General features: G+C 45.9%; 1 protein-coding gene across 2 annotated transcripts in view; it reads right to left on the reverse strand.

The window, feature by feature from the left end:
• BBS1 (Bardet-Biedl syndrome 1) overlaps window positions 1–23,314 on the reverse strand; it is a 1,329,035-nt gene that overhangs the window by 1,024,594 nt on the left and 281,127 nt on the right. For both annotated transcript variants that reach the window (XM_044078217.1, XM_044078216.1), the window contains one exon: window positions 20,980–21,018. In XM_044078217.1, the coding sequence (XP_043934152.1) occupies window positions 20,980–21,018 (39 nt within the window). The remainder of the gene's footprint in view (window positions 1–20,979; window positions 21,019–23,314) is intronic.

Here is a 23,314-nt window from a genome sequence, read left to right on the forward strand (position 1 = left end):
ACCCCCCTTAAAAAAGCAGTAGAAGTCGCAGTAGCCCTAGTGGAATGAGGTCTGATTCCAGCCGGAATCTCTTTACCATGATGAGAATAACAAAAAGCAATACAATGGCCAATCCACTTAGAAATAGTTTGTTTTGAAACAGGTTTCCCCTGAGAGCCCAAAGCGAAAGAAACAAACAACTGTTGAGACTGTCTGAACCCTTTAGTCTTGCTCAAATAATAACGCAACTGCCTGTGAATATCCAAAGTGTGCAAAATTTTCTCCCCTTTATTTTGGGGATCTGCATAAAAAGTAGGCAAATGAATAGATTGGTTCAAGGCCACATTTGAAACCACTTTAGGCATAAAAGTAGGGTTAGTACGCAGAGATACCCTGTCCTTATGAAAAATTAGGAAGGGTTCAACTGCCATTAGAGCCTGTAATTCAGAAACCCTTCTAGCAGACGTAATGGCCAACAAAAAAGCAGTCTTCCAAGACAAAAACTTTAACTCAGACGTAGCTGCAGGTTCAAAAGGAGGTAAAGTAAGTTTTTCCAACACAAAATTGAGATCCCAGGAAGGAGTAGGAGCTCTACGCGGGGGTCTTATGTTCTTTGCCCCTCTAAGGAATTGCTTAAACAAAGGATGAGAGAATAATCGTGGGTCACAGTCATAGTGAGCAGAAATGGCTGCAGCATGAACTTTTACAGAGGAGAAAGACAAACCCTTGTCTAATAATTCTGTAAGATATTGAAGAGAAACACTCAAATCAGGCCTGGAAACATCAAAGCTTTTTGCTTTGCTCCAAATAAAAAATCTCCTCCATTTATCAGCATAAACCTTCCTCGTACTAGGCCTTCTGGCCTCCAAAATAACATTCAAAACTTGTTGAGGAAGCTGCGACCCTCCAGGTATTAAACTCCTCAGCAGAGGGTACCAGTGCTGTCGAGGCCAATCTGGAGCTATTAGAATCATGGAGGGCTTGTCTTGTCTGACCTTCAAGAGTACCTTGGGAAGGAGAGGCAGAGGCGGAAAGGCATAGACGTGAAGATTGCTCCAACTGAATGATAGAGCATCCACTTTCCAAGCTGTGGGATGAAACATCTTTGTGCAAAACTTTGGCAACTGGAAATTTAGTGGAGAAGCGAACAGATCTATGTCTGGAGTCCCCCATATCACTGTCAACTGTCGAAATACATGAGGATCCAACTTCCACTCGTGGGGATCCACTATCTGTCTGCTCAAAACATCTGCTAAGGAGTTCTGTGCTCCTGGTAGAAACCTTGCCTGAAGAGTGAGGTGCAAACTGAGAGCAGTCTCCCACAAAATCATAGCTTGCCTGCAAAGAGGGTACGAATGGGTTCCCCCTTGCTTGTTGATGTACCACATGACAGTTGTGTTGTCTGTTTGAATCAACACTTGCCCTGGGTGAAGTAAATCCTTGAAAACCATCAATGCAAATTGGACTGCTAACATCTCCTTCAAGTTGATATGTAAATGTTGAAGTCTGGCAGGCCATGCGTCTTGAACCCATTTCCCATTGAGGTGTGCTCCCCAAGCCTTGTCCGAGGCATCTGTCGTTAAGATCTGACTCGCCTCTGGTCGGGTCACAGAGAGTCCCTTGTTTAGGTGACATTCCTGAGCCCACCACAAAAATTCCTTTTGAATGCAAGGTATTATTTGAATGACAGTGTCCAGATCGTGGCAGTGTTGTGTCCATACATTTTTGAGATACCATTGTAGCTTCCTCATATGCAGTTTGGCATTGGGAAGCACTAGAATACAAGATGCCATGAACCCCAAGGCTTGAAGGACTGTCCTTGCAGTCAGCCTGGACCGTAGAGACAATTGATGGAAGTAAAGTGTAAGGTTCTTTTGCTTGTCCGGGGTCAAAAAAGCCATCTGGGAAGATGTATTCAGTCTCACACCCAGAAAGCACATTTCCTGAGAGGGTACTAGACTGGACTTTGTTTCGTTCACAGAATACCCTAGGCACCTTAACACTGCCATAACATACTGTAGATGGTGAAGAAGCTCGTGCTTGTGTTGAGCAAGAATCAGGCAATCGTCCAAATAAGGATAAATTTGTATTCCTCTTAACCTTAAGAAGGCTATCACCGGAGCCAGAACCTTTGTGAACACCCTGGGCGCAGTAGATAAGCCAAAGGGCAATGCAGAGAACTGATAATGTAAAGTCCCAGCCCGAAAACGCAGGAATCTCCTGCAACTGGGCCTGATAGGAACATGAAGATAAGCCTCTTTGAGATCCAGAGTTACCATCCAGTGATCTTTGCCCAACAGAGGCAGAAGTTGTTGCAACGTCAACATTTTGAATTTTGGAATGTCCAGGTATGTGTTGAGGATAGATAAATCCAAAATCGGCCTCCAAGTGTTTCCTTTCTTTGGTACTAGAAACAGGCGAGAATAAAATCCTAGGCCCACTTCTGACAGAGGGACCTGCTGTATAGCCCCATTTGAAGAAGTAAAGAAATCTGTTTGTGAGCCTCTACCCTTTGCTGAGGAGGAACGTCTGGCATGCCTTTGAAAGGAGGCAATGTGTGGAAATAAAACTTGTAGCCTCGGTCTATAATGTCCAACACCCATTTGTCCTGGGTGACTAAAAGCCAGTTTTGCTTGAAGAGTGCCAACTTTCCTCCCAAAGGAGCTGCCAGACAGGAAGGATCTGGCAGCTGAAGATGCAGGTCATTGGGCCTGTTTACGAAAGGACTGGCCCCTGCCCTCACCTGTAGATTGTGCCGGTGAACTCCACGTTCTAGGCCTGAAAGAACCCTGAGCTCTGCCCCTACCACGTCTAGATCTGCCCCTAGACTGTAAATCAGAAGAAGGGTAAGCCCATCCCTTAGTAGGCCAATTCCTGCTAAACTTAGGGGGCTGCACCTGCAAAAAATCTTTAACAGTCTGCATAGACTTAGCCTTGTCTTCCATTTTCTTCAAGACAGACTCCACAGGAGAACCAAACAAAACTTCAGACTGCAAAGGAGCATCCAAAATTCTAGCTTTAACATGCTCTGACAAATTCTGATCCTTAAGCCAGGCGTGCCTGCGAATAACTGAACCAGTGGCAGCCACCCTGGAAGAAGCCTGTAAAGCATCGAAACCACACTGCAAAGAATGCTTACCCACCTGATCAGAGGCATGAACCAAATCCTGTAATTCCTTACACTCTATGCCCTCTGCCAAAGCATCCACTTTAGATTTTAACTGAGTAAGGAGAAAATTCTGGTACTTCAACATATGAAACTGGCAATTCAAAGCCCTCATTGCTAAAGTGGAAGAGGTATACACTTTCTTACCCCACCTATCCAAAGCTCTAGCATCTTTATCCATAGGAACTGGATTCTTTACAACAGAAGCCCTGACACCCTTAGGTCCCTGGCTAATAGTTTCTGGGTCAGCCCTTGGGCTCTTATACAGATATTTATGAGCCTCAGGCACTCTGTAATACCTATCTGGTTTAACTGGCGCAGGAGGCAAAGAGTCTGGATTAAGGGAAGCCTCAGAGAAAACGTCTTGAACAACATCCAAAACAGGAGGTATAGCCAAGGGCCGATGCTGTGGTAAAAACAGAAATTCCCTAAGCCTCTTTCGGGAATCTGAGAAATCCTGACCTTCCCATTTAAAATGCTCCCTCATAGAATGCAGGGTTTCTGAAAAAGAAAAATCCTCTGGAGGAGAAGCAGAAGGACTGGAATCCTCTGCGTCTGAATCAGAATAAGGAGGAAAATCCTGAATGTCTTCAGCCGAAGACTCTGAGTAATCTGAAGCCTGCTCCAAACTTTCCAACTCTGGCTCCACCCTAGGCCTCTTATCAGGAGGGGGCATGGAACCCCTGATTAAGGAAATTAAATCTTCTGCCATTTTAAGCATGTGTTTTTTAGGCACAGAACCTGCAGAACTAGGACTGACACCTGTGGAAGGCAAACCATGCCTGTCTTTGGAAGGTACCTTAGAAACAGAAGGAGAAGGCCTAACCACCTTAGGCAAAGAAGGGAGTACAGCAACCTGAGAGGCCCCCTCAGCCTGACCTGACTCCTGAGAGGCCACATCTTGCAAAATTAACGTCTCCCCCTGAGACTCAGCTGAAACCTCGGCTGGATCCACAGATTCCACCGTAGTTTCCAAAGAACCGGCGTCCGGAACGGACTACTCATCCTGCTTGGACCTTAACGATTTTTCTTTGCGCTTCTTCACGGTAGCGGGCGTCGGAGGATCCGACGGCATATTATAATTACACCGCTTACCGAAGACAAGCCTAGCGCAATCTAACCTACGTTTAATGGTGCGCTTATTAAACCTAGCACAAAAGCGACACCCGACTACGTCGTGCTCAGGCCCCAAACAAGGAATACAAAGAGAGTGGTAATCCCTATGCGGTATCTGTTTCCCACAAGAAATACAATTATTCACTTTTTCTGACATCCGGAATTAACTGAGGCAAGAAAAAACAAAAATATTCCCCAACGGGGTACTTAGCCCAACTTGGTTTCGGTCTGAAACTCAGAATACGAAAATTTCAGAACACCGAACGGCACTTGCAAACGCTGCTTCTGCTTCGGACCATGCGGCAAAAAATACTGAGGATATGACGTCGGTCATGCGCTTTAATACCATGGCGCACTGACGTGAGATCTGAGCGCCCATGACCGACGCCAGCCTAATACTTTGGTATTCGGGCCGACCGAGGGACAGCGGACTACCCACAAGTTATGACTGCAGCAATGTGAGATGAAGAACATCACCCAGAAACCTTGCAGTCTGAAGTGAGCTGCGACCACTGTTATGCATTTCGTAAACACCCTGGGGGTGAAACCAAAGGGCACAGCTCTGAACACATAATGATTGGCTCCCAGCTGGAAGTGCAAAAATCTTCTGGAGTGTTTGCCTATTTTTATGTGATAATACGCATACTGGAGATCTATCAAGCATATCCAATCGTCTTTCGTTAACAATGGGAGAATAGACTGAACTGTGACCATGTGGAATTTTGTTCATTGAACTGACTTATTTAAGACCATGAGATCCAAAACTGGTCTCCAGTCCCAGTTTTTTTGGCACTAAAAAGAATCTTGAGTAAACTCCGGATCCTATCTGGTCTGGTGGGACTGCCTGGATGCCTCTTTTGTCGAGCAGTTTTTGAATTTCTAGAATGGCTGCATCCTTGTGACAGGGTGGAATGTCTGGGATTCTCTCTGGTTGTTTTGAAAAGGGACTCTTGTAACAAATAGGTTATGATCCTTTGCACCCAACTGTCCATTGTTATGGTAAGCCAGACAGATAGGTGCAGGGAAAGTCATCTCCTGACTGCCTCCAAATTACGGCAATCAGGCCAGGCCTCTATTCAGGAGCACTGATAGGAGTTACCAGGGAATGAATCCCTGGAACCTTGATTTTGTGGGCCAACTCTGCCTCTTACATGGCATCTTCAATTATAACTCCCCCCTCTGCCCCAGGGGGAGTCATTACCACTCGAGCCCTGGAAAGGCCATTGGGCTTTTTGAAGCATAGCTTGCCACTCCTCAGGTTCCTGGAGTAGGGCCATTGGGGAGTGGAAAAGCATACTCCCATGGCAGAAAGTGTCTCTCGATCCTTCTCACATCTGGTAAGGGTCTCTAACTTTGGGACCAAAAAGGTAGCACTGACAAAGAACACTTAAATGGCTCTGCAAACTCACATAAGCACAACCAGGCGTGTCTCCTCATGGCTACGCCAGAAAGCACTGCCCTAGACGTCCCTTCACCTGTATGCACAATGAGCCTCCTGGACAAATTACAAATTGAATCTAGGGTTGCCAGCTGGGAAGCTACTTTAGCCTGAACCCCCTCAGCTACAGTTCCTGTTATACTGTCTGATAGCTACTTTATCAGATATTCATTGAAGCCTGGTGAAATGTGCCATAAAGTTCAAGGACCTAAGTGCAAAGGTCAAGGAAGTGTACACGTGCTTCCCAAATATATCCATCATCCTAGACTCCTTATTAGGGGGAGAGATAGTAGGACTTTTATCAGCAAGTTCCTTTTTTGTAGCTGCCGCAATCACCATGGTATCTACTGGAACACCTTTAGCCCAATGCTGCTAATCTGCAGGAGCAGACAGAATATGGTCTGGACTCTTAAGGATTAGTTCGATGGAATCAAGAATCTTCCAAGCCTGCTGCACAATAAACTTAATTACATCATCAGCGGGCAGAGAGATCCAAGCAGTAGATGGTCGGGCACAGAAAGCCTCTAGGTACACTGATTCCTCTGAGGAAGATTGCTGGGAAGTCCAGCCAATCCCTCTGTTTAAGGATCTCTAGAATGTCGATGAATGAGACATCTTCTGGGGGGGTGACCTTGGGGAACCTTCCCCTTCATCAAAGTCAGTATCTCCTGTGTAAGACTCTTATGGGGAGTCCAAGTGCTTCCTCTTGAACTTTACCTTCTGGGACACTTCCTAGGTGGAACTGGCCGGGGAAGTGTCAGAAGAGGACATAACCACCACGGTTGAATCCTGAGGCTTCTGTGCCCACTGTCCCAAGTCAGAGGCTGCTGGTAGTGCTGGCTGAGGGGAAGAACCAGGATACTGTTCTGATGAGAGAAGAATCAACTGCGAGCCCAGAGTGGACAAGGCACTCTCCATGGCCCGGAAAGCAGCCTACTGCAGAGGAATGGCAGCCCAGAATTGAAATAGACTCCTTCAAAATCGTGGTCCCATCCCGCACTGAGGTGGCCACCCCGAGCCGGAAGTTGGAGTCGAATTTACATGTGCTGAAGCCCAGAGAAGTATGGATGGCTCCAATAAGATCGGTGTCGATATACTCTCCCCAGAACTGATAACAAAGCTCCGACTCTGAGAGGTCTCCGGCTCCAGCAGTACTGAAGAGCTCAGAGTAGTAACTGGCGCCAGAGACAAGGACTTCACTGGTGCTGATACAGTCGATAATTGGACTATCGGAACCAGGAACTCTGAATGCTCAGTTGGAGTCAGAGGAGAAAAGAGAACAAGGTTCAAGACATGTAAAGTTTCAGAGCTAGAAGTGCTAGGAACCAAAGAATGTGGGAGGTTGGGATAATGGTTAAGGTGTTTACCTAATTAAAAAAAAAAAAAAAAAAAAAAAAACAAGGTGCAGGTTTTAATTCTCACATAGGATAATTGGCTAGGCTTAAAATGGTCCACAGGAGCAGTTAGCCTAGGACTAATCTATGAACCTATGAAGTGGATAATCCCCTTACCGCCAGGAGCTGGTCCATCAGCCTCAGAACATTAGACTCTGACACTCTTAGTGGAATGGATGGATGGAATAGACTGACGGGGACTGAGTTCTAGCCAAGAATGGGCTTAGTGGTCGGTCTACAAAGGGGTTAATTTTCAGAGAATGCCTTGTGCAGGGCAAATCTTTAAAAGAGAAATCCTTCGGCTACGAGATCGATGGAACGGAGGAGGGGGAAAAGGCCTGATACAAGGAAGTAGTGGGTGCCTGAATTATCTGTGCAGAAATCGGCACCAATGGCACTGGTGATGGTAGCTACCATTCAGTTCTGTGGGAACCGGGGGAGACTTAGTCTTTTTAACAGGCAGTGCAGTTCCGATGAAAGTGCTGGAACCAAGTGGCTCCTCTTCTTTGAACCTTCATGGTTGGAGGAAGAAGGAGAGCTAACAGCAGTATTAGATGTCACAGATATGGCCTCATCAAAGCTAGATTTTATCAGACCGTTCAAAATGAACTTATTTTTTTCTCTCTCTGAGGGCCCAGTGACTAAATCTATGATAGATAGCACACAGTCTTCTTGAGGGTGCACCAGGCCCAAGCAGTAAACACATAAGGAATGTCCGTTTGAGTTAGGAAGTTTACGATCACACTTCTGGCATCCCTTGAAGCCAGAAGTGCCTTTAGACTTCTCAGCCATGTTAAAAAAAGAAGAAAAAAAAAAAGGCACTTTCTCACACACACACACACACACACACACACACACACACACACACACACACACACACAACAAAAGAAAGGCTGGAAATTTTGAGTATAATTTTTTTTTTTTTTGGAAAGGAAAAAATGTACCAATGATGGTACGAAAGATTTAATGCAGCAGTAGCAAGCCAGAGGGGAAGACGCACCAACAATGGTACAGAAGATTACTGTAAAGGTAGGAAAAAGAAGGGAGAACTACCAAAACTTCAAGGAAAGAGGAGCTGTGTAAAGAATAAGACTTTAGAGAAACAAGCACTCAACAAAGAATTAAAAAAAAAAAGTAAATAACACAGTCATAATAAAATGGCTAGCTCGAGAGCTGACAGGAGAGGAACATGTCTGGCACTTAAAGCAGCAACTGAGATCTGAGGTAATCTTGAGAGCAGCATTCTGGAAAGAGCTAAACTCGAGAGTTTTTAGAAGGTGCGAGGTGCAGTAAAGGCAGAGTCGGTTCCGAGATACAGAACTGAACCCACAGTCAAGAATTAAATGAAGAGTGACAGCATCAGATTTGGTTTTATAGGTGCAGATAGGGGCTAAAAAAGAGATGGGACACCAGCTTGCAGAATTAATCTTGCTGGCAGGGAACGGAAGTGACAGCAGGAGCCACCTTTGATTTCCAAATGATGATATGCTGTGACAAATCAAAGACGCTATTTGGTTTGTAGCATTCAAGTGAAAACTACTGAGCTTCAAACTTTTCCTTTTTTTTCCCCAATCAGCAATAGCTTGGATTTGCCAAACTTATAGTAAAGTGCAGGGATTTAGAGTGTCAAAAAAGGTAATCCCCAGTTTGTAACAGCTGATACCAGGTTGGAGCAGTAAGAAAGCAGTTGTTCAGATTCTGAAAACACCTGAGATTGCCTGAACCGCAGCTGAGCAGGCACTAAAGACATGTGTATGGAAAAAGATAGTGGGAGCTGTGGCAAATCTGAAGGGCAGAGCACCAAACTGGAGGTGACTGGCTGCCATCTGAAAGTGGTGAATTCTTCTGGAGTGCCTGTTTAATTTGATGTAATAGTATGTGCCCCGAAAATGTATAGAACACATCTAATCACCCATAGGCGGGCAGTCAGCCTGTCAGGAGTCCTGACAGGGTCTGTCAGAGAAAAACTCTGAAGCTTGGGCTGTGCAGAGCAACTCTGCTTCTGGGGCCCAACTTCCAACACCTAAACTCCTAGAAATACCCACCTCCTGAAATAAACAAGTATATCTAGTTGTGCCTTCATGGAACCGGAAATGTTAGAAGCCCAAGTGGGTCCAACTCTTAACAAACCAGTGCACCATGTCACTTTCCAACAGACCTTGTCCTCAAGTAGGAAAAATGTAGAAATAAGAACTTAAAGTTAAGTTGTAGTCATGAATCTAGTGAAAGAAGGTGGGGATGGGGTGGGTTCGTAATCCTCATTGTAGTAGTAGGAAAGAAAAAAATCTCCATGGTGAGATACAGCATCCTGGGCTAGAAAACCATATTGGTTGTGCACCTGTGCAAATCAAGACGGGGAGGAACTGACTGGAACTCCATGTCGGAAGAAAGAACAAAAAGTGAGTCCGGGTTGGAAGGAATTTTGGATGGGAAGAAAAACTGCACTGGCTCAACCTCTCGAATCAAAAGGAATTCAGATTCGAGAAACATGCCACTAAAATATAGCAACCTTGGATCCGAGAAGATTTTGTTAGAAATTGCATTGGTCCAACAACTCGAATTCAAAGGAGGTTCAGATCTGAAAAGTGTCTAACACTTGTCTATCAAATCCTAGGCTTAGGATCCAAGAATAGAAACCATTTCTAATATAGCTACTGCTACCTACAAGGTTGATAGAATTGATGCTGACATGATAGAATGGATCATCAAGAACTCCACGCCTGCTGAAGTTTCCCAGATGAAGGAAAAACAGAGCAACTGCACTGAGGCAGTTTTTGGAGGACAGCTCCCAAACCTTGCCCACAGAGATTGTGGTACATTCCCTCCAATCAAGCCACCATGCTTCCCGAAAAGATAAAGTGGGAGTCAACCATTCAACCCTGCAGCCTCATAAATCTGGACAAAATCATAAGATGTTTGAGCCTACAATAACAGGAAGTGTGTTGCTATGTAATCAGGCCAAGAAGAAAAGAAGATCAGATCATAGGCTTAGGATCTGATGAATAACTAAAGAAAAGAAGCAGTAGTGAAACTGTTCGGATCCGATCCAGCTGGATTCCAATAAGTTGCATTCATCAACCAAGAAAATTTCAGTCTGTTGGATCCGAAGGGCCAGAGTCCCATTAATTAACAATGGAACCCTGGAGTTCTTATCCAAAGAGGGCAATGGATCCGAAGGATGCCTCAGGGAGCCTTGGATTAATGAGCTGGATCTGAGAACCATTATTTTGTAGTTCAATAATCTTAGTTGAGTGGGTGGGGGTGAACCCCAAAGGGAACTAGTAAACAGCCCTTCTAACCTCTACGGGCTGGACTGTCTCGGTATCATCCACAAAACAAGGGCACCCGAGAACTGAGTCACTCTGTGTCGAAGGTGCATGCCACAGGCAAGAAACACATACAGGGGGTTGTGTAAAGGTTTCTGACAGTAAAGACTGCAGGATCTAAGACATAGGATCTCGTGATAATCGTGAGATAACCTTAGGATCAGGCGGGGGTCCCTGGAACTTCAGATCCATTGTTCTGTTATCTTGTTTCATTGATGCATTTATTTCTTTCTCTAATGTGGGTTTGAGCCCCGAAGGAAAACCAGTCAGAAGGCTGAAAAATGCATGAGGAGAGGTGCCTTTAAACTACATGCATAGCAGTGAGCAAAACAACCTTTAGTGTATTTAGAATTAGTGCTCTCATGACTCAAAGGTTGCCAGAACAAAAACAACGTGCTACCACCATTCTCTGCTAGACATGCAGTCCAGACATCCAAAAACCCATCACAAACTAGCGAAACCAAAGGGAACACACCAACAAACAGCAAGACCTCTAGACAAGTAAAAGGGAGAATCCAAGTCACACTCCTCAATCTGTCATGGTGAGGAAAGGAGGGGAAAAAGAGAAAAATCAGAGGCACTGTCTTTTTTTTTTTTTTTTTTTTGAATATTACTCTAAGAATATTACTCTTAATATTAGACTGCAGCTCTCAAAGGTTGAGTCAAGTTGGGAGCCACACAATGCATCACTACCCAAATGGAGCCCACCATCAAACTTCCTAAACTCTGCACCCACTAAGGTGAGCAAAAACCAAGCCAGAAGGCAGCAGGCTAAAACCAACAACCAGAATGAAAATGGACCCAAAGACGAGAAAAAAAAGTCAAACTCTCACCTTAACACAGTTGGACAATCCGGACACCCCGTGACAGACCAAACAGAAGACTGGCAGGAGTCCATGAACCACAGCAGCAGCTGTCATCTTTACATCAAGAGAGGAATAACACAAAACCAGACAGAGTTTACATACAGAAAATATAACATCACCCCAAGGATGCACAAGCAAGAAACAAGTCCTGAGACTGCCGGAGGGCAGACCTAACAAAAAAAATTAAAATAAGGTGCTAATTATGTACTATCTGACAGAGGAAGAAAGTCAATAAGCTAATAACTTTTAGTTATGTACTTACCATAACTTCGGATGTATGGGATCCATCTCGCCTACATTCATAACTGATGAGTTCGGAGCCGATCCATCGGCTCCGACTCGGCCAACTGGTATACTAGAACAAAGTCTCTTATTGGCTGGGCTACCCTCTATCCCAGGATGCACCACACCTGCTTCCCCAGATCTTGTTTGTTCGCTTTCATACTTACATGCAAACACAGAAAAAATACCAGTTACTCCAACCAACTAAAGTTCTTCAAGAGAAGATCTCCAAATGGACCAACATTTCCTCTAAATCCGAATGGAAGGGGGAAAGGAGGGTGGGTACGAATGAATGTAGGCGAGATGGATCCCATACATCCGAAGTTATGGTAAGTATATAACTAAAAGATGTAATGGGATCCTATCTCGCCTACATTCATAACTGATGGGACAGCGTCCCTAGCACCTAAATCCCGGGTGGCTCATTGGAAAACACTCCTGAGAACTCTGGAACCAAAGGAAGCCCTGCCTCGAGAAGCCACATCTATTTTGTAATGAGAAATGAAAGTGTGCAGAGAAGTCCAGGTAGCCGCAGCACAAATATCATCTATTGATAATTTGGAGTGGAATGCTACAGAAGTAGCCATTGCCCTGGTAGAATGAGCCCTGACTGGAAAGGGAAGCTCTTTGTCAGCCTGCGAATAAATGAAACAGATGCAATCTTTAATCCATTTGGATATGGAGGTTTTAGCCACTGGTTGACCCAACCTGTTTTTTGCAAAGGACACAAACAGTTGATTTGACTTCCGCATCTGAGTAGTCCTGTTCAAATAAAAACGCAGTTGTCTATGGACATCCAACTGATGAAAGATATATTCTGCGTTATTGGAGAATTTGGGAAAAAATACAGGGAGCTCTAGGGACTGTTGAATGCAGAAAGAAGATGCTACCTTTGGTAAAAAAGAGGGATTTAATTTAAGGGACACTCTATCTTTGTGAAAAATCAAATAAGGAGGATTAGAACAAAGAGCCTGGAGCTCTGAAACCCGCTTGGCCGAAGTTATGGCCACTAAAAAAGCGGTCTTCCAAGACAGGAATTTCATATCACAGGTAGCTGCTGGTTCAAAGGGGCGGGCAGTTAAGGCAGCCAGGACCATATTTAGGTCCCAAGGGGGCACAGGATGAGATATCGGGGGCCTAAGGAGCCACGCTCCTTTAAGAAAAGACTTGCAAAGCTTGTTTGCCATTAATGAAGGTTCAAAAGAAACATGAAAATTAGAGATGGCCGCTAGCTGAACCTTAATCGTGGAAACTGAAGAGCCCAACTGAAAGAGAGAGGCCAGGAAATTTAAGACCTCTGGCACTGGGGCAGTAAGAGGGTCTATACCTCGTCGCTGTGCCCAAAGGGCAAACCTCTTCCATTTGCTGGAATACAGTTTGATAGTGGAAGGTTTGTGAGAAGAGGACAAAATGTGGATAACCTCCGGAGAGAGGGAACTGTCCCTGACTAAGGATGGAAGTGGAGTAACCATGCAGCCAACCTCAAGGACCTGAGAGATGGGTGAGACTGTCCTGACTGATGAGTCAACAGGTCTGGCACCGGGTCCAGAAACCATGGACCTTCCACCGCATACCTCCGAAGGAAGGGGAACCAAACCTGACGAGGCCAGTGCGGGGCAATCAAAATCATGTCGGCCTGGAGGTAAATTGCCTTCTGTATCACCCTCGGCAGGAGGGGAACCGGAGGGAAGGCATAAAGGAGACCGGGGGGCCAAATGTGGGTTAGAGCGTCCCTGGGAATCTGTCCCTGAGAGAGAGTCAGAGTGAAGAACTCTCTGCACTTCGCATTGCGGCGGCTGGCAAACAAATCGCAGCAAGGGAGACCCCATTTGGCGAAGATTTTCGCAGCCACTCTTTGGTTGAGGGACCACTCGTGGGGTAACAGGATAGTCCTGCTTAGTCTGTCCGCAATCACATTGGATTTCCCCGGGATGTGCGTTGCCATTAGGAAGCGGTTGGTAGCTACCGCCCAGTGCCAAAGTCTCATGGCTTCTCTGCACAGTGGGTACGACCTGGTCCCGCCTTGCTTGTTTATATACCAAACTACCGACATGTTGTCGGATAGGATAGCAATCAGACCTTGCGGGAGAGCGTGATGGAGAGCTTGTAGTACCAGTAGCACCGCTCTCATTTCCAGGATATTGATGTGTAAATGCGCTTCCTGGGGTTGCCATGTGCCTTGGACAGACCTGTCCAGATAATGACCCCCCCACCCTACCTGGGAGGCGTCCGTGATCACAGTGGCAACGGGGGAATGAAGGATAAAAGGTCGCCCCTGGTCGAGATTGGATCGGAGGAGCCACCAACGCAGATCTCGACGGCAACTTTCCGTAATCATAACCAAGTGGTTCAAGGGAAGTTCCTGATAGGACCATTGAACCGAAAGTAGCCATTGCAGCACTCGTATGTGCAGTCTGGCTAAGGGGACTAGGAGAATAGTTGATGCCATCGACCCCAATACCTGCAGAATCAGATTGGCCGGAGCTCTTGATAGGGAGGCAGGATCGAACTTGATTCTGCAAAACCTGAATCCTTTCTGCCGGTAAGAAGGCGCATCCTTCTTGTGTCTAACTCTGCCTATAAAGGTAATACGCTGAAATGGCTGTGCCACAGATTTTTCCCAGTTGAAAGGGATTCCTAGGAAACGCGCCAAGCTGACTGTGGCCATGAGCGACTGAATTAGTAGATGCTTGGAGGTGGCAGTAAGGAGCCAGTCGTCTAGATATGGAAACACTTGGAATCCTAGACTTCTCAGGTGAGCAGTCACCACTGCCAGACACTTGGTGAACACCCTGGGGGCTGTGGTGAGACCAAAGGGCAGTGCTCGAAACTGGAAATGACTGTCGCCCAGGCGGAAGCGTAAATGACTCCTGGACTCTTGACTTATCAGAATGTGATAGTAAGTGTCCTTGAGATCTATGGAGCACATCCAGACATCCTTCTCCAATAGTGGGAGAATGGACTGAAGAGTGACCATTCGGAATTTGGACTTTTTCACAAAGCGATTCAATGAACTGAGGTCCAAAATGGGCCTGAAGTCCCCTGTCTTTTTTGGCACCAAAAATAGTCTTGAGTAAGTTCCTGATCCGATCTGATCGGCGGGGACAGGCTGGATGACTCCTTTTTCTAGCAGCTTTGAAACCTCTATTGCTGCTTGATACCGCTGATTGGGTGGCACGTCCGGGATTTCCCTGAAGGGAAGGGGGGGGGGGCTTGATGAAGGGAATGAGATAGCCTCCGGTAATAATCCGGAGCACCCACTGGTCGCTGGTAATAGCTTCCCAAACCTGTGGGTGTTCCGCAAAACGACCCCCGACTGGCTCCGGAGCTGCACAGTCGGGCACCAACTCAGGGACGGTAAGCGTAGGAGGAACCACGAAAGGAATCGCGGTCTCCAGAGTTACGGGGGCCTCTGCCACCTCTGGGACGGCGTCTTCCCGAATCCCCCCCCTGCCTCTAGAGGGGGGATCACTGGGTGGAGTAGGGAAAGACCTCTGAGTTTTCCTGAACCACATTTTCCCTCCTCTCTGGGCCTTGGGTTAAGGCCTAGAGGGAGCGGAAAAACGGGCCCCAACGGCAGTCAAGGTCTTGCCCTCCTGCTCGCACTGAGTCAGTGTGTCCTTCACCTTGGGTCCAAACAAAGAGGACCCATCAAAAGGGGAGTCGGCGAAGGAAGACTTGAAGGCCTCCGCAAAGGAACACAAGCGTAACCAGGCGTGTCTCCTAAGGGCCACGCCTGTTCCCGCTGCTCTAGTCGCCCCCTCGGCCGCATACGAGATGAGCCTCATGGACGAGTTCACAATGGATGATAAGGTAGTCATCTGGGCGCCAACAGTGTGGGCTAACGCCTCAGGTAGATTACCTGTGAGGGACTCACCTAGCTCTTTAAGGAGGTCCCTTTGGAGCCTAGTAAAATGACACAGGTAATTCAGCGACCGTAAGGTAAAGGCCGCTGAAGAAAGGGTACGCTTCCCATACCTATCTATGCTCCTGGAATCCTTATTAGGAGGGTGGATAGACGTTGAAGCCTCTGCCACGTCCTGCTGTGTGGCAGATGCCACCACCATCGCATCTACAGGAACTCCTTTCATTAAAAATTCCTTTTGAGGGGGGGGCTGAAAGGAATTTGTTGGGTCTTGCAGGCACCAGTTCCACAGAGTCAGGGTGCTCCCAAGCCCTTCGAGAAATTAAATCAAGTAACTCATCGAAGGGTGGAGACACCCAGGAGGCGGAGGGCTGGGCCCCGAAGGCCTTGAGGAAGACTGACTCCTCAGCGGAAGGGGTTTTGGCCTGCCAATCTCCTCTCTGTCTCAGAATCTCAAGGATATCCGAGAAAGAGACATCATCCGAAGATGATTTTGGGGACCCCTCCACATCATTGAGGTCAGTGTCAGATGTGATAGACTCATCTTGGGAGTCCACGTGCTTCCTCTTGCACAATTTCTTCCGTGGAGGCTCATCCGAAGCGGTTTCGGACGGACCCCCCGGAAGAAGGGAACCCCCCACATGGGTATCCTCAGGCCCTGGGACCCCACTGTCATGGGACTGCAATACGCCAGAAGCACCAGTCTCTAGGTCTAGGGACGGTGAGATGGAAACCTGCTGAGCCGGCAAGGACATGGCCAGCCCGCTCCTCATGGCCTCAAAGGCAGGACCTCCAGACTCCATGGAGGTCACTGGCCGAGAGACCACGACGGCACTAGGAATCCCCGCAGCCGATGCTCCGAAGGGAAGACTAGGCACAGAGGCACCTAGCTCCAAGATGTTCCCCTCGGCCCCGGCTGAGGAAGTCCCGGTACCGAACCCCGAACCCGAGGACAGGGTAGGAACAATGGTCGGAACCGATAAACTCCGAAGGGGTCTCTGTTCCGACTGTGCGGCTCCGCCTTGCTCCACCATCACCGACTCCAACGGCTCTGAGGAAGTTGGAGGAGGAATCGAAAGCTTTGGGGGGGGGGATTGGCTCCGGGGCCGAATGGGCTGGAGCCGAGACCATTTTTGCGAAAACTGGAGACTGGAAAAGCCTTTGAATAACTCTATCCAAATCCGAATCAGATAATTTGGAGGATCTAGAGGAAATAGAAAGGGGCCGAGACGACTTCTCTCTTGGCTCAGACAAGGTAGGGGACCGGCTCCGAAAGGGCTCCAACACTATCGGCGCCGGATCCGACACAGTATGAAGGATCGGCGCCGAAGGAGCTTTCGGAGCCGAGGGGGAAGAGTCTGAGCTGCACACCTCCATCGGCTCCGAGACCAATGGAACCGAGGGAGGTGATTCGCCTCTCGATGCTCCAACCTGCGGCTCTGAAACTAATGGAGCCGAGGAAATAGGCATCGAGGCAGACCCTTCGACTCTCGGCTCCGAAGTCAGTGGAGCAGAGGAAGAAGAGGTCGACTTATGCTTCTTAGTAGTCGGCTCCGACGGACTGGTCGGAGCCGACGACCTTTTCTTTTTAGAAGCAGTAGCAGAAGATGAAGCCAAAGCTTCCTCACAGGAGGGCTTAATAAGGCCCTTCAGGATTAATTTATTTTTTCGTTCTTGAAGAACCCTAGCGGAAAAGGCATGGCAAACACTACATGTCTCTTGCAAATGCTTTGGCCCTAAACAATAAACGCAAATGGCATGACTATCCGTGATAGACATTTTATAATTGCACTTAGTGCAATTTTAAAACCAGATTTCTGCTCTTTAGACATTTTCACCAACAAACTAATGGAATAGTGGAACAATCTAACTGCCACACAAAAAACAGTACTTCACCAAAAACTTTAAAGCGCGAGAATAGGGCGCGAGCCCTCTGAACACAAGATTTACCTCACAAGGAGAAAGAACAACAACAAAGGGAACACAACAACGGGCAAAAGCCCTCTAACTTAAACAGGCTTTACCCGGAGAAGAAAAAGGAATAAAAACAGACAACACACTCACTCCACTAAGAAGGGCAAAGGCCCTCTAACTTAAATGGGCCTTGCCCGAAGTACCAACAGATACAAAAATGCCAATAACACTCAAACAATACACAAACTTAAGAATAGCTGTTAAAACAGCTGTTGATTGAATTTATGAGGAAACCCCAGGTCAAAAGACCAGAAAAAAGAAGAAAATACACTTAGCTTCAGCCAAGTCGAGACCACGTCTAGTTTGATAAAGCGGCAAACGAGATCTGGGGAAGCAGGTGTGGTGCATCCTGGGATAGAGGGTAGCCCAGCCAATAAGAGACTTCGTTCTAGTATACTAGTTGGCCGAGTCGGAGCCGATGGATCGGCTCCGAACCCATCAGTTATGAATGTAGGCGAGATAGGATCCCATTACATGCAATATTACAGCTGATAAGGCTACTGAGGGAGGTAGGAAGCAGTACTGAGAAAGGTAGAAAAAGAAAAATTAAGGTTCCTTACACCTCGAGAATAGGTAATCTTCCATCCTACCCCTTTGGCGGCAAATTAAATCTGGGGAGTTGGACGTGGTATGTTACACTGTGGGAAGAGGGAGGAGCTTCAGATTGGGATATAATGTCTGGAAGATGCAGCTGAATTAGATCCGAGGATCTGCTCCATAACTCATCAGTGAGGAAGAATGAGAAGGACGTCATATTCTTAGGTTCTGTAAACTACCTCTGCCACCGGAGCAATATACATTGTTATTATTCCCACCTCTGCCTGGGGGGGGGGGCTAACCCCAGAAGTGTTATGCATAAAACAGAGACTTTTGGAACCATAACCTATTACTACCCTTTTGATACTGGGAGAAGATCCTTTGAGGGCAGTGAAAAGAGGATACAGATGGCAAACAGGGTTTTGCCATCTTGCTCACGTCTAGTTAGTGTGTCCTTCACTTTGTCCCAAAGAGGGAGGACCCCTCAAAAGGGGCATTCAAACAGGATGTTTAGAAGTTCTCTGCAAAATCACAGAGATTCAGCAAGGCGTATCAATGTAGAGCAATGCCAATGCCTGCCACTCTAGATGTGCCATCCGCTGCATTGGATATAAGGCATATGGCCACACTCTGGATATAGACTGAAGGGTCACTATCTATGATTTTACTGTCTTGTGGGACTCTGCAGTCATGGCACCTGACAGGGGACTTGTTCCATTACTTGCTCAAGTTGCAAGGAAATCTTCTGAAGCCTGCTAGGTAGTTCACTGCATATAATGTAAATGTTGCTGAAGCATAAGTCAAGTCTCCAAATCTGTCCAAAATTTGGGACTCCCTGTTCATGAACAGAATAGCTTTCCTCTGATAGCTCTTTCTTCATGGCTACCACCACTATGATGGCATCTACTGTGGGCCCCTTTGCTGCAATAGGATCTGTCTTGTGAAGAAGCGAAGGTTTTATGAGGCTTGTAGGGTATGGACTCCAGCATGTTCGGCTCAGTCCACGCCTGCTACGAAACCAAGTCAATGGGTTCATCAGCTACAATGACCAACCAGGAAGTAGATGTTGGGATCCGAGGAACCCAACAAAGGACCACCCCCAAAACTCGACTTGGCTCTGTTCCGAAGCAGACACCAGTGCTGAGCTGTCCAGTGCCAATGCACCAACAGGATGGGATGTTCTGACAGTCTCAGAGTAAATTCTGACCCTTGTGCACCAGCTCTGACCTCTTTGCTCTGGAACCCCTTGATATCTGATGCTCCCTAAGTTTTACAGGTAAGCGACACTGTCAGAGTCAAAGATGATCAGATTATAAGCTCAGACAAAGGTATTCTACTGAGAATGCTTGATTCAAAGACCACCAGATCCAAAGGCAGAAGGACAAATCAGTTAAGGGGTGGGCAGGGTTAGGTCCCAGCACTTCCAGTGCTGAAGGTGAAGGGAGGACCCCATCTGAATCCGGATCAACAGGAACTTCTGCATCATCCTGTCCACATCTGCTTTAGACATGCTCCAAGCAGTACCAACCCTGGCAAAGAACCCCTTGATGCTGGCCTGGAGAAACTCTGGGAGGACCTCTCTTCTAAGACTAGTGTTCGGAGCAGAGGGGTGGTCGGCTCAGTGATGAACCTAGATTCAATGGGTAATGATGGGATCAGAGACCAGGTCCAATGGCGTGGAAAGTTTTGGCTCTGGATCCACAGTTCTTGCAGGGTCCAGAGACTTTTTTTTATCAATTCCTTCTCCCACGGTCTGTCTTTAGCTTTGTCGTTTTCTTTCTCCCTCTTTTTCCTTGTCCTTCTCATTTAGCTTATCTTCCTTAGATTTCACCATGGTTCTGCTGGCTGAGGGACATCCAGCCATAAAGGGATGAGGCTGATCTACCCCCCGGGACTGAAAGAATGCCTTTTAAAACTAAATTAGACCTACGATCTGTAAGGGCCCTTAATCCAAAAGTAGTCTTTATCAAGATGCAAAGCCCCTAAGAAGTACACACACGACTATGGTCTATGGGTCCTGAAAAGGAATTATATATAAAAGTTAAGAGAAAAAGCAGGGACTCCATCTGGAACATATAACAGAGAAAAATACCTGCTAATGGCCCAACACTACTCTAAGAAAGAATGGAACTATACTGAATTAAAAAGAACAAAGAATAAATAATTCAGTTACCTCCACACACAGCAGCAAAAAAAGATCTGAGCCTTGAAATTGCATCTGACTAGAATGAGTGGCAAACAAGATCTGAGGAACAGTGAGGGCAAGGGGAGAAGCCTAAGCCTTGGATCCAAGAGTGAAACTTGCCATAATTGGATCTGGTCAGATCCAATATACCCAACAGTTGAGACAAACGAAAAAGACAACATTGGATCAAAAAGTTATTTCACCGGGGCCAGTTAATTTCTATTAAAGTAACTTGTCCCTGGTGGTGAGCAAAGGTGAGAACACAAATGATAAAATTTGCTGCTGGATCAGTAGCTGTTTATCTGCACAAGTGTCACAATCAATTTGCAAGAGTTCAGATAAGAAATCAGTGATGTTTTCACTCTTATTATCTTCAACATGCATCAGGCCAGTATAGTTAATATTCTTTAGTGTTTTCTATTATTCCTGGATGGTTAGTTGTAAACAGTCCTTGTCATCAAACTATATACAATGCACACTGAAATTTGATCCCAATCTGCTATTTAGCAAACCTGTTTTTAAATACGTTTTATTAGTCAACATTTCAGGCAAAATATATTAGAGTTTTCATCCTATAAATGGTCAGATATCAGGTTTTACTGGAATGTATACATCTGATATTTTTTTCATCCAACAAAGCTTCCATATGCAAATATAAAACCTGTGCTACAAATGGTTTGTTAATCTGTTTGCTTTTTTCTGTGTTCTGCTTATAAGTGCAGAAGGACTAACCTACCCAGTTATCAAGGGGTACTACAATAAGCAAATGCATAAATAATTCTATCAAAAAGCTATCAAACATAATAGTACTGCCCCTCTCACATAGTGTCATATGAAAACAAGAGTCTTACTTCAGTGATCGCACAGACAGTGGAGTGTCAGCCTTGTCCCTAAAAAATTAAAAAGGACAAAAAATTTAATCAAGTTCCGTTTCCTGTATTATTCAAAGAAAATTGCAATATAAGTTACAATAAAGAAGACTGCATTGCCATTTTAAACTTGGTATTTTGCAGCATTACTTGATTCTCATAAATATGATAGCTGGAGTATATTAGAGAAAACAGCAATAAAATACACTATATGTAAAGCATGGACCATTAATCTGTGTGGCCTAGTTCTTGACTAACATTAACCTCCCATCACAACTAAGCACAAAAAAAAGCCCCCTGCCCCCAAAATCACCAGTGTATATGATCCAACCCTTGACTATCAAATGAAGAATCACAATAAAAGCACAACAAAAAGGGACGATAGTGGAAGAAAATGATCCTGCTTCCAGTGTATCAACTCAAAGGTCCACGCTTTCTTCAAATGCTACTCAGTGCATTCCCCAAACAGATTCACATAAATAATAGTTGTAAAGTGTAATATCCAAAAAGCTTAATTAGGCAAATTGGTAATACAACTCATCACCCCCCCCCAAGATGCTGCAATCTGGAGTTGGAATATTAGGTGGTATAGAGGGCCTCTACATGGAGACAGAGGAAAACCCTCACTACACTCTCAAAAAAAAAAAAGTTATGCCTTACCATAACATTCCATCTGTGTTGTCGATCTTCACCAATCCTTGAGAGTGGGTTCAGTTCCAAACTTCGGAATTGACTCAGGCATATCTTCCAGCTCACGCTCTCCAAACTTTCTAGTCAGGCACTACCCATAATGCTCCTGACAGAGATTACTTCAGATCGAGTTTGCCCAATAAAAAGCATATAGAAAGGCAAAATATGGTTAACTAGAGAGAATACAGACGAAAAGGCCCTATATGAGCCCTGAATGAGAAACTAGCTTAGGACTAATCCGATATACTAAGAGTCTCTGGATGGGGGAAGGTGGGTGGGGAGCGACAACACAGATGGAACGTTAAGACATAACTTCTTTATCTGATGATGTCAATCTTCACCCAATCTTTGAGAGAGGGACAGAATCCCCAGCTACTTTAGCCTTGGGAGGTCTCACGGAAAAATATTCCGAAGCACCATAGAGCCAAAGGATGCTCGACCTCTCGAGACCTGATCTAATTTGTAAAGAGTGAGCGGTACCACCTTTATCATTCTTATAAGAAAAGCGCAGTCCAGGTCTGAACTGTCTGCAAACAGCTAAAGTTAACTTTGAAACTAACACCACTCTTAAGTATTCAACTGCGGTACCACCTTTATCATTCTTATAAGAAAAGCACAGTCCGGGTTTGAACTGTCTGCAAACAGCTAACTTTGAGTATGTGTCTACCTGTTTGAGCCAATATTCATTTTCCCCTGGAGAGCACTGTGCTTTGGCTTGTAAGCAGCCCCCCCCCCCCACACACACACACGCTCATCTTCCACTTTCTCTCTTATTCCCTTCTGTTAGCAAATAGTATCCATAACTGATCAATACTGTGTGTTTGTTTATTTAAACTGAGACCACAGTAGCCTACTGATACAGGGTCATCCTGTTTTTCCACCTGAGAAATGGTTAAGAAATGACTTACAGTTTTAGAGCAGTCCTTGGTCAATTCTGATTGTTTCTTAAACACAAACTTGTCTTTGCTTTGGCTCATTAGCAGCAGTACAAAAGAACTGCCAGCTCACACCCTTGTTCTCCCCCTCCCCCTTCCCTGTTTATTACCTTAAGCCAATCCCAAAGTTAATAAATATTACCTGTGGCAGGCACCATTTTTAAAACTACAACCACCCTTTGTCACGATCATATGTTCATTTATCAGTTTACTCTGTTACCTGATTGTTTCCAGCCCCCTCATAAGAGCAACTAACAGGGTCTCTACCCGCTTCACTCCCCACCCTGCCCCCTATTCTCCCCAGTGGTCCTACCTTTATTACACTCGCAAACCCCTCCCATCTTTACAATAGCCAACCACAGCGCTAACCCAACACTACCTCCTCCATTTTCCCACTACTATCACACCTCCTCAACTAACATGTACAAGCATACCTTACCTATGCTCAATGCATGCACTCTCCTTGCATATCTCACATCCTACCAAAGCTCCATCATTCCCCCACTCAACCACTACCACTGTACTACTACTCACACCATCACTCATGTCTCACCCTCACTCAGTTCCCCTCCCACCAACTCAAGAACCATCCCTATGCACCCCCCACATATTCTACCAACTATATTACTCAAACATAAAGCATCCCTTCTATCCTATGGCCTAGCTCGCCTCTGGAACTCCCTACCACCGTC

Source organism: Protopterus annectens, chromosome 7.part0, assembly GCF_019279795.1.
Source record: "Protopterus annectens isolate FY-2018-M chromosome 7.part0, PAN1.0, whole genome shotgun sequence".
Taxonomy (NCBI): domain Eukaryota; kingdom Metazoa; phylum Chordata; order Ceratodontiformes; family Protopteridae; genus Protopterus; species Protopterus annectens.